Source organism: Fusarium vanettenii, assembly GCF_000151355.1.
Source record: "Fusarium vanettenii 77-13-4 chromosome 1 genomic scaffold NECHAsca_1_chr1_3_0, whole genome shotgun sequence".
Lineage (NCBI taxonomy): Eukaryota > Fungi > Ascomycota > Sordariomycetes > Hypocreales > Nectriaceae > Fusarium > Fusarium vanettenii.
In genome coordinates, this window is record NW_003315881.1 from 3,520,861 (window position 1) to 3,533,173 (window position 12,313).

The window sequence follows — 12,313 nt, forward strand, 5'->3', positions numbered from 1 at the left end:
CCTTGGGGGGGCGTACTTGACGGGGGAGGATGAGGTTGCTATTTTTGAGTCGGAGGGTTGAAAGGACCAAGTTATGAATGATGCAGTGAAACCGTCAAGAACCGTTGAGGCTGAAGCTTTACGTGCTTACATACATGGATGTTTCGTCTTGTCTCACCTCCATACTTGCTGCACCTTCCTATCGTGCCTATCTACAACGGTGGGGTCACGGGGTTCGTACAGAGAGGGCCTCATCTTTTTATTGACCTTAAAGCATGCCACGCGATGGTAATTGGAAGATGCTGTCTGGCTAGGACATGATCCGAGACCTTTTCCCCCATGCCGAGCGCCAGGTTGTCTTTGAACGAGACTGGCTGGCTCCACTACGGATGGGGAGATGCACCTCGTGCATAGCCCATGGGGTAGCTAGGAAGCATCCTACTTGCTACCCGGTATGTATGCATGCCCTCATCCAAGAGCTTGGTCTGAATAGTCTCTTGGAGTTGAAATTGTGTGCTTTTTCAACAGAGTTTCGCAGTTTCCCAACTGAGGTGATACCTTCCTTCCCTGGTCAAGAGAGGGTCGGAGGAAATGTCCGCCACGTGACTCAAATGCGGGTTCCCACCAATCAGATGACGCAATCCTCGGGCGGTGGCACCTTGTTTGCAATGAATTTTTTCCCATCCCCCGCCCGAGCCTAGGTCGCACAGAGGTCGCCTCAGAAGGAAAAGTTGGCTCAGAGGGTACCGTGACAGTACATGCATCAAAATTCAAGGCCTCCTGATCGAGTTTTTTGCAAGTCCACTAACTCAATTAGCCACTCGAGCCACAGAAGGGGGGCCACGGGGGGTCTCAGTACCGCCTTTTTTCGCAAACCAGCGAAAAGCAATCTTCTCCCAAACAAAACAATCCGACAACCGCTCCCCGGGCGCCCCTCTCCTCCGTAGTCGGCCTTTGTCCGCGCGCATTGTCTTTGCCAACACACGACGCGCCCACCCAGCGCCGCGACTCCAACAGCGACACCGGCCGCCTATATCGTCTCGTCTCGGCTCTCCGAACCTCCGTGTGTCTGTGCCTCGGTGCGGCAGGCGCAGCGCATTCATCGTCGTCGCCGTCGCCGCGTCTCCTCCGGTCGCCGGGCCTTTGCTCGCTGCCTGCATGGACGGCCCGTCCATCATGGCCGCCGGTGGGGCGGCGTCCATGAGCCCGACCAGCCCAGTCAGCTCCCGCCATGGTCATGGTAACAGCAACGGAGCCAACAAGCGAAAGAGGAGCAGCATGGCTGGGCTGGAGAGCAGTCCTGGTAGTAATCTTGACGACCATGATGCCGATAACGAAAAGAAGCGCCAGCCCGGCGTGAAGCGGGCCTGCAACGAATGTCGTCAGCAAAAGGTGAGTCTATCGCCAACCCCCCCAAGCGCATCCCACCAGAAGCTGACCAGATGACTCAATCGCAACAGTTGCGCTGTGATGTCGTGCAGGAGCCCTTCCAAAGTTGTTCCAGGTGTAACCGCCTCAAGCTCGAGTGCAAGATCGAGTCCAACTTCAAGCGCATCGGCAAACGCTCCAAGCACGCCGAGATGGAGAAGGAGATTGATCGCCTCCGCCGCAACATCGCCCGCGCAAAGTCTCAGGGGTTTGTCCCCGAGGACGTTGACGACAATGTCAACTCCCCCATCACACCGAGCAATCCGACATACACTCATACCCACACTCGGAACCCGTCTCTGATGGGGTCTGACGAGGCCGTATCGTCTCTACTACATCTCAAGCGGGGAGGCAACTACAACGTGCCTCGATATACTCACGAGCTGGAGAATGTCCAATTGACCGAAGAGAATGTCAACAACCTCTTCAACGAATTTTTCGCCTTCTATCATCCTTTCCTGCCCTTCCTCAACCCACAGCAGGCTCCCGACCTCTACTATCAGCAACATCCACTGCTCTTCTGGTCCATCGTCTCAGTTGCAGCCCGACGCTTCAGTCCGGCAAACGTGCCCAACCTGCTCAACAATCTCTCGGGACCCCTGACACGATTCCTGTGGTCGACGATTGGGGAGGTACCAAGCAACTACTATGTGGTCAAGGGTATGTGTCTGTTGTGCACCTGGCCACTGCCAACAAGTACGACGTCGTCCGACCCAACACACATTCTGTGCGGTGTCATGATGAAGACGGCGACCGGAATAGGACTTCACCGGCCCAACCACATTCAAGACTTTTCCAGAGTGTCAGTGGAGTTGAATAAGGAGCAACTGAGCGACCGTGTGACAACATGGGCCGTTTGTAACATTGTTGCGCAGTCGGTCGGAACGGGATACGGCCAACCAGCATCGACACTCTACGACTGGACCTTGGCGCTGAGGCCGGGAGATGACAGTGCCTTTCAACTCTCACGGGAGCTCGAAGCTAGACTGCAGATTGAGAGGTTCTGCGACAAGGTCTCCAAGGAGATGTATAGTAATGCAAGCGATCCGCGGGGGGTTGCCGGCGATGAGCATCGTGCCATGCTCATGCGCGTCTATCGCCGGGACTATGCAGAGTTGCACGCCTCGATCCTGTCTCAGGAGCTGGGACCCATCATCAACCTTCACCTGAGAGCCGGAGCTCTTCACATGCGTCTGGCGGGCTTCTTCGATTCCAGCAAGACACCGGGCTACATGGACGATCTGATGGGTCTTTGGCGAGCCACAACCAGCTTCCTCGATGATGTCTTGGAGATTGACAAGGTGACGAGCCCCAGAGAGACGATGGGGGGTACGATTCTTCTTCACTGCAGCAACTACATTGGACAGATGATGGTTGCGGCGGGCTTTGCGCTTCTCAAGCTCATGAGGTCGTTCTTTGCAAAGACTATTGATTTCCAGCGCGGACGAACCCTGTTTCACCAGACTATCCGAGCAATCCGAGCAACCAGCGTGGTCAACAACGATCTACAATGGCGTCTGGCAGAGCTGATGGTGCAGATGTGGAACGGAGCTCGACTAGACAACAACCAGCAGTCGTTCAATAGCAACGACGACTCCCCGATCCAGATGGATGACAGCCTCCAACTCAAGGTGCGATGCCGGCACAGCATGAGCTTGGTGTTTGACTCTGTCTGGAGGTGGAGGGAAGACTTCCAGGCAATGGGGCGAGGTACTATCGATGGTAGGTGGATGAACTCCCCGTTCTTGTTCTGTTATGAGTGAAAGAAGCATCATGTCGTTATTTGTCTTGTGCAAGCAATCACTGCCGCAAGATGCTGACACGGACAGTAGCAGCCAAGCAACCGACAAATCCAGATTCGGCTAATGAGTCTTCAGCATCTTCGACACACATGGACAGCACCTTGGTACCGTCACACACGCTCCCTCCATCGAGCCTACTCAACACAAACACCAACGGGTCCCTCACGCCCGGGGCGACAGGGCTGTCGGCCGTGTCATCGGCCCAGAACAGCATGATGGGCATGGCGGCGTACGACAACAACACCAACTACGACTTCTTTGACCCCCAGCACTGGATGTTGGATGGTCTCCTTGACTTTAACTACACGTTCGTGCCTCCCCTGGAAGGCGCATAGGGGCCCGATTCCAAGGGAGTCTAGGTCGTGGTAGTATCGAGATGACTTGAACAGCATCAAGACGAAGCTGAGCCCCTGAGTGACCCTTTTTCTCATTTGATTTCATGTACTTCTTTTCTGTTCTTTCTTTCGTTCGTGACTTGGTGAGACTGTTCAATTCAGCGAGGGACTTGTTCATCAGCCTCCCCTTGTCAAGTCTGTTGCTTTTCTATGGGAAATGGGATGGAGGTGACATGAGAAGTCATCGATGGGATGGGAGAGATATCAAGGAGAGAAAGAAAAGAAAAAGGGCAAAAGACTACAGTCCACGTGTGTATGCAGCATGACGGAATGCGAAAATGTTTAATTATGGTCGAGTTTTTGAACTGGCGTCATATCATGTTGATTGTGTTTCACAAGCCTCTTTTTCTCCAACCAAGCCTCATATCATGATCCATCCAAGGCATGGTATCATGGGAACTTTTGCGTCCAAGGCCGGAGGAAAGGATTTTGAGGCTTGGGTTGCCGCAGCATCTCATCTCCATCACGGAGTCTTGTCTGAAATGAGAAAGGGGGGGAGAGAGAGCAAGGGGAGAGTCCCTCTCGCTACTCTATCTCTATCTCGCTCTTTCCACAGTCTCGGGTCAGAACACGAAGTCGTAGGGCGAGACTTTGTCTGTCTTTTTATGAGATGACGCAGGGAAACGGAGTTCATTATACACCCCCCCTTGTTTAAACGGAGACGCGGGGATAAGTCGTCGGCCGACGGATTAGACCAGGTTATTTGACATGGATGGGATTCTTGTAGGGGCACGCACCACTAGAAGGTCATGGGAGAATGGAAACTGTCTAGAGAACGGATACAATGGAGTAGAGTCCACGAGGGCTAGATGATGAATGTTTCACAGATATTTCCTTTGTGTTTTTTTTACCATCTTTAGCTCTAGGGCCAACACAGTTCTATGATGTAGGAACAGCCAGATGAGTGAGTAACAAGACAGGAAACTACTACGTAGTAGACAATTAGAAGGATCACTGGGCATGTCATGTTAGTGTAGTATTCCGCAACCCGGAGCCCCGGTCACGGGCGCCCGCTGGATGCCAGTATCGCAAACGGTCGCATCCATCACCATTGTCGACCTAGCGTCATTCTTTGACTCAAAAGTCAGTGACGTCGTGTAATAAGCCCCCCTTCATCTTCTATACGGAAGGAATGGGTAGTTTTTTTTCTTTCGTTCTTTTTCAGCTGACAAGCTTGGCCTGAACCATTGGCTGGGCTTTTTGTGAGCAAGGGGTATCTTGCGCCACAGCCGCTGCTTCAAAGGAGGACAATGACGCCCTGGCTTCTGGAAGGATTTTTCTAAGGATCCCGGTAGGTTGATGATTTGTTGTCCGTGTGTCCCCCTGGCTAAGATATGCGAGAGGGGGGGAGCAAGACGGTTTTGTGGCTTGATTGTGAAAGGAATGTGATAGAGGGTTGCAGTCGAACGGTTTGACGCCCAAATACGAGGCTCACTTTTTTTTTTTTTTCAGCTGAAGGAAAAGAATAGAACAAGGAATAATAGACAGACAAACATGAAGACACTCTTTTCTTCAAGAGATTTCGGCGAGGGCCGTGCCGAGGATACAATTTGTTGTCTCTGTCGGTCTGACATGAATTCAACCTCACCCACATGGAAACATAAATGGAGATCTCGGTAGATCTCGCAGACGAGCAAGAAAATGCCCTACCGTAGATATCACATGGGCGACCGTTTCTCAAGACCCCAAGGCGGTGGGTGACATTGGGCCGCGCAAACTCGGGGCCTCTAAAGAGGCGACCATCGCGGGCCCGGCGGTAGTAGACAAACCAGATGGAGAGAATAAGCGCCCTCTTTGAACGACGTGACTCTTTTACAGAGAGAGACAAGAAACTCTACCGAGTCGTTGGTGATGGCAATGGCAAGGCATTTCTACTGGGCTGTGCTGTTTGAGAAAGAAAACATCTTGATACACATTGCCATGTCATTCCACTGGGCTATGCTCAACCGCAAGCCCTGGCATGGCAGTCCAATGCCGCATCTCCAGCTGGACGGAAGGATCAGGCACAACCATGCCAACACGGAGCCGAAGCCGGACTGGATTCATGAGAAACAACAATAGAAACCTACATCTATCAGTAGGGCTGGGTCTGTTCGGCTGATGGGCAAAAAAGAGACAGAGAGCCAACACCGCACGCCCCCCCTTTACTCTCTAATGGCGGCATCGTCGATTTGTGAAACTCGCGCCCATCGATCTGCGCCCAGGATAAGCCCTACAGCCCCCCCCCTCCCCTCTTCGCATGTGCCCCTCCCCTCCCCTTTGATGGACCACCACACGTTGCAGTAGGTTCCAGTTTGCTTCCCTTTCATTCAAACAGCAGACGGAAGAGAAAGATTCGGCACCTCCACAAGTGCCGGCAAAGGATTCGGCCGTGGCAGATCTCTCTCAAGGTCTGCTTGTGATGCGTCGTCGAGTGGGAAGAGAGGAACACACAGCGTGGGATTCCCGGCAGTTTCTTTCATAGTAAGAGGGGGTAAATCCTCTAATCTCGGCCTTGTCTGTTTTTGTACAGGATACGAATCTGCTGTAAGGAACCCTAGAGAAGCTTGGTTGTCGATAGACTATCCATCTTGTCTACTAGCTGCCGTCTATTGATGATGATGGTGATGAACAATAGAACAGCACGCGAGTCGACGGGCGGCGATTTCAGGTTTGCCCTGTGCCCTCGACTAATCCTTGGATCGTCAGACTGTCCCGTCTGTGTCTCTCTCTGTCTGATCATCAATAAAAAACTGACCCACGATGGGCCCCAGCTCAGACACAGACAGGACCCGGGAAACTGGAAGTTTGCCACCTTTCATTAAAGACAGGTCCAGGCAGAAACACGAACAACACAATGAGCAAGATTCGATTCCTTCTTATGCTGCGGAAATTCGGATCAGATCGTCATTGGCCTGGGTCTGGGCTGCGACACACGATGGACGGTCCTGGGTCAAGAGATCTCCTCGGGAGAGCTTATCCAACCCCCCTGCACTTTGACCTGGGCAATGTGTCGGTCCCCCTCAAGGGCTTGATTCCTTCGTAGTTTTTCTTGGAATCTGAGAGCCCGGCAAATGATGCCGTCACCATGAGCCCACATCCGAGACCGCCAAAGACGGATAGACGACGGACTCGGACAGGGGAGTTGACATTCGACGCCATTGCATCAGTGAGACTTGTCGATGGGTCAATATCCCATTTTCTCTCGTCAGATCTTTAAAGTCTCGGCTTGTAGCCAACTGCGTCCTTCGACATAGATTCAGTAAATCCACAAAGAAGGGTAAATTGCTGATTCGATACCCAAGCTGCGACGGTAGGATTCCCGAGTGAGACCTTGAATAAACTCCACCGAGATGGGTAAATTTGATAATAGGCTATCCATCCAGGGGCCCCCTCTACACCCCCAGAGAAGCTCAAAAAAAGAAACACCCCAGGTGGTGGTAGCCGTGCGAGACTAGGTAATTATTGGTGGCATGGCTTGAGAACGGACGGATTCCATCTCGTCAAGCAACAGCTTCTCATTGGGTAGAATAGTTTGTGTTTTTTCTTCTTTGTGCTGGTGACGGACGCCAAAACAAAACAAAATGAAACAAAGAAAACAGAGAAAAAGACGGGACGACGGCTCGCTCGGTTCCTGCAAGACAAAGAAAGAGATGCAGACTTTGCAGTTGAGAAGTGATGTCCGCAGACTGGGTACAGTCTGACCACATCGCACTGGAAGCCCTGATGGGCCTAGTTTGTCTCTCTCGCGCTTCGATCGAAAAAAAAAGAGAGAGAGAGACAAGAAAAAAGACCGGCGGCTGCTGTATGTAACCCTCGCTCGCGGCAATTCATGGTCCCCGACGGCTTGGGCTCAGGGACTAGTAATGGCTGACTGAGAGTCGCACTCGCTCCTCGCGCCTTGTCGCGACATGTCGCGACAAAATAATCCAGAGTTATTCGCCCGGCGTGTCCGAAAAGATGTGACCTTGGCCAGAGTACAGAGTCATTGACCTTGTTAGTGGCTCGAGATCCCAAGTCATAATCGACAGGGAATAGCACAGCACAGCAAAGCACGTCCGTCCACAGTGACATGCTCTACTCGCGAGAACTTGCTTGCTTGCGCCCTATGACGCCCGGCAGCTGAAGCTCAACTCGTGTAAAGTCCATTGTTGGAAACAATAGGGAGCCACAATGAGCTGTCGGCTTGGCAGAGTCACAGACTGATGCGGCCTGCTCCTATTCATTGCCCAAAGAGGTAATCGCCGCTTGACTCGAGATTCAAGTGTCGCCAGCTTTGCCCTTTCATTCATCGATGCGGGGGGTCCGTCCGTGAGGCGCTCTCACGGTGACTCGGCTGTGCTGTGCTCTGCTCTGCTGTTTCTGCTGCTTGTTGCCCGTGATGAACAGGCAGGCAGAGGCACAGACAGGCACGGGAATGTTACGTAGGGCGTGGGTTGGCAGCCGTTTGAACCAGGGCCATGCTTTTTTGCCTCGATGTGAATGGACCGAACATCCCCGCGAGATTGGCTTCTGATGAGGGAGTTCCTTGAAAGATGATCGACCGATAGATGATGGCAGAGCGAGAGGGGGGGGGACCCTCCAGAACCACGCCCACGCCCCCCCTTCCAGGCCCCCCCTCACCCTTGTGGCTACGCTACCTCAGCCCAGTAGACTTCTCTGCAAAAGAGCCAGAGTCGAACGGCAAAGGGAAGGAAGGGAAAAAAAAAACGTCTTCTGTCAGGGCCCTGGTGAATGAAATGTGGAGTTGTCTCCAGAGCAAGGGAGATCCCGGCATCAACCATGCCACGGCTGGGGGGCCACCTTGACAGAAACGGGGCCGCAGCGTTTCTTCGAAGCCTCAGCGCGGATCGGCAATTTCGCGACCTTAACGCCGCCTCCGCTGGGCTCGGCCACTTGCCGCGTCCGTCAATATCAGATCTGCCATGTTGAGTTAGCATCACGAAAACCTTCACCAAAACACCCCAAAAACCTCGGCTTCAAGCCGCTGCACATGCTGCTCCCTCTAGATTCATGCGTCAAGGGGGCGCGGGCATCTCGCTTCGATTCGATCGCCAGGTTCTGCTGCCGGCAACATACGAGCAAGTGACATCCGGAAAAACCAACAGCTGGATCCGACCCAGAGGTTTGGTACCGCCCAATTTGCATGAAGCACCCCCAATCACTCGGCGGTGTCTGCGAGTGGAAGGTAGGGTTGGGTAGGGGGTAGGCATGGCAGAGGGATGGGGCTCAGGGACATATACGAACCATTAGGTTGAAATCTGAGACGTCAAAGCCGCGCCTGGGCATGCACATGGGCCATTGTAGACGCGGTGAGCCTCTGGCCTTGGACCTAGGAGGGATATCGTGGTTTGGCATTGACAGCACGCCCGCCATGGCTCTCCTGGTGGAGGGGGGGATCATGAGGCATGGGACTGTCGCGACAAGGGCGCTTAGATATGAATCGACGAGTTAGATGCGCCTCAACAGGTCCGTGAAATTCAAAATCCCCCGCAAAACTTTCCCATCTGGGTAAAAACTGTGCCCATACCCAATGTCCCGGCAGTTGGGAAAATTAGATGGATAACGGTGAAACAGGAAACAAAATCAAGCAGGATGACTGTCATGCCAACGCCGCCACGGCATAAGCAGGGTCGTCCTTGGTTGACGCGGTCCGACAGCAGAGCCGTTGGAGATGCAGATGGCCATATCTTTGGTTTAGATGCCGGGGTCGGGATGTGGGAGAGTATGGGAACGAGCAAAGCCTCACAAGGCCAGGACCCCAAGGCGAAGCACTCCTTTCACTGCCTTGCCGCACCATCAGTCAGTGATGAATACAAGATCGAACCGCATGACCGTCATGGGAAAGGCTGTGCATCCCCAAGGTGGGATCCGCGGGTAGAGCAAGGGATCTACAGGAACCCTCAGCCAAACCCCAGATCTGGCGGCAGCGGGAGCGGCGGCGGCGTTGTGTTGGCAGCATTAGCAGACGGGCTATAGCAGTAGATCGAGCAGATAAGCAAGCAAGCAATCAAGCACCAAGCAGGTAATCAGCGGTCCGTCCAGGGGTGCCAGCATCATCTGTCCGTGTGTCGTGCCCAACAAGCAAACCGGCACTTACGGTCATGCTGATCTGATCGGAGGACGAATGCTCCGAAATGGCGATGGATTGGATGCTCGAGGAACAGGAGATGAGATGCACTGCCAAGACATGTACCGTATACGTGGGCATCGCAGCCGGAAAGAGAAGCATCCGAGGTATCGGTACGGCAAGCCGACTCTCAAGAATCAGTGACGGATTGGACTGTGATGATGGTGGTGATGCTAAAAAGGACCTTGGAATTGGGGGGCGTGTGGGGATGATGCGACCTTGGACGTTGTGGGCGTGTCCACAGAGGGGAAGGTGCAATGATGGATGTGGGTGTGCGCTGGCAGTCGCAGTCGCAGCGCAGTTGCTGTCGCAGTCAGTGGCAGTGGACAGTGGGCAGCAGCAGACGTTCGCTTACTGCCCAGCCGCTGCCCAATGGCGGCCCTCTTCACAGCGCCTAGACGCGCGCGTACCCATGCCTCTTCCGGAAAGGCGCAGCTACCGGAGTGCGCGCCCATTGGTCGACGCTAATCGTGGGGCGGGGAGAAGGAAAGAGACGACGAGCAGAGGAGGGGTGGTCGCATCTCCGCCGACCGGCCATCACAAGAGGGGGCCCACGCTCAGCCAGGGAGGCCCCCTTGCTCGGGCTATTCCAGTTGTGGAAGAGGAGTGGTTTCTGCCCCTGCTAGCGTATCCCGACAGTTTGGTACGCTAAGCTTTGCGGTGGGGCCGCCAAGCTCCGGATCCGTGCCCTGAATGGCCGGGCCCGGGGCCGCATTTCTTGACCCGGTACGTATCGCCCGTAGCGGCGCCGTAGCTCGTGCCGGACTGGTCGAGCTCCGATACCCCTGTCACCTCGAGCACCGTCATGGGTTGGTTATTGCGCAGGTGGAGATGGAGCTGGTATTAGTCGTGCCTTTGTGAGCCATTCTCGCTGTCATTCTCTCTCTGTGTCCCGTCTTGCTACCACACTGTACCGACAGGCATCGGGAACCTGAGCAGTCGACGAGCCCGGATTCTTTCCCTTCTCAGCATGGCTCCTCCTGCCCTCCCTCAGCTGAGCCAGCCGGAGCACTACGCGGGTTGCGACCTGCCCTCTGCCGAGTCCCCTTGACAAGACGTCAGTGTCAGTTTGTGCGGCACACACAGTACCTACGCGGTTCCCTCCGGGCTACGTAACGTCGAGAATTGGGTCGCATTCGCGGACCAGGGGCCAGAGATGCCGAGGGCGTAAACTTTCTCGATCCGACCGCGGCGGCAGACGATTTCGGTCGTTGGCCCGCGTGCGCCTTGTGTGTGTGTGTGTTTGTCTTGCTGGCCAACACCAGGCAACGTGCAAAATCCAACGGTTTTCTTCGATACACGCGGCGTCTGTTGCGTGTGCGTGTGTCTGCGTGTGTGCGTGCTGCCCAACAGTCAAAGACTTTTCTTTGCTTGGCTGACCGGTTGGTGATGTTGTTGCCCTTCTCGGTGCTGTACGGCTTCAATCCGTAACTATACAAGAACTCGCAGATGCCCACCTCTGGGAAACTCTGACGGGATCATCAATGACCCCGAGTCTCCGCCCATCCTCCTCCTCACCTACCTACTACTACACCTCCTCCTCCTCCCACAAGATGACGAGGCAATCTGCCGGTCGTCGCCAAGCGAGGTTGTGGAGCCACCAGTTCTGCTCTGCGTATCTGCTTCTCGTCTGGCTTCCTTTTTGGCCTCTTTTGTCGACCGTTTCCGTTCCTGGCTTCAGCAGCAAAACTGTGCCACCCTTTTCGCCTTGGTTGCCGTCGTCCGTCGTTTGTTTGCTTTGCCTCTCTTTCGCCCTCGCCTGTTCGTTCGGCTGCGCCTGTGGCCGCGGCCTAGTCTCTCCAGCTGTGGCCCTGTGGTCGCCCTAAAAGGTTCCCCAAGTAAAGAGACCCCTGCTCTCCATTTAGATTATGGCGTCTTGATTTTCTGGTCGTCTTCTCGCTCGCGCCTCCTCCACTCACATCCCAGTACGGTACGGGACGTCACTGGCGCACCCTTTTTTTTTCTTCGCTGCCGATCTTGAGATCGATGGACGCCAAACGGCCCGCGCAGGATTATCGACCTCCCGCGCTCTTTGCTGTCAGCCCTTGTACTAGCCTCCTGTCAGCTATCATCATTCAGGTCATATTCGCAACTGTCTTACGCTTCTAGGCCATGTGCAATCTGCGCTCTCAGTCATGGCCTCAGGTACAGTAAGCGTCGAGGCCCTGTCGACCACAGACGGGCAGCATGAGCGCAGCATGAGCGGGATTTCGGCCGAAGTGCTTCCTGTCGTTTCTGCCTCTGCCTCTGCTCTGCAGACGACACCAAACGGACCCTGCCCACCTGGTACCCACCTTGCCGCGTTCCCTATCGTCCATTGTCTCTGGCTGGCCATTGGCACTGGTGCATGTCGACCTTCCAGCTCTGGCTCTTCTGGATTCTTGTCGCCTGTCTGGCTGGGTCATGTTTAGCTCAGCCTGTCGGTTCTAGCAGCCTGCCTAGCAGCCCGTCTAGCACCGTCCCAGTTCAGCTTGCCCCTGGTTAAGGCTAGTTGCCTCGTTTTGCCTTGTATGGTCATCCGTCTCCTCACCCGTCTAATCGTCTCAGAAGGGTAAAGCCATGTCTGTTGTCGAGTTAGTAGCGCGGCAGATGTCTCGTCC

General features: G+C 54.5%; 1 protein-coding gene across 1 annotated transcript; it reads left to right on the forward strand.

Moving 5' to 3' along the window:
• Positions 1-1,155: 1,155 nt before the first annotated feature.
• Positions 1,156-3,544, forward strand: NECHADRAFT_31073 (uncharacterized protein; the record flags this gene model as incomplete). Its single annotated transcript, XM_003053777.1, has 3 exons — positions 1,156-1,371; positions 1,440-3,129; positions 3,240-3,544. 3 exons carry the CDS (start codon positions 1,156-1,158, stop codon positions 3,542-3,544), a joined length of 2,211 nt encoding a protein of 736 aa, XP_003053823.1.
• Between the last annotated feature and the right edge of the window lie 8,769 nt (positions 3,545-12,313).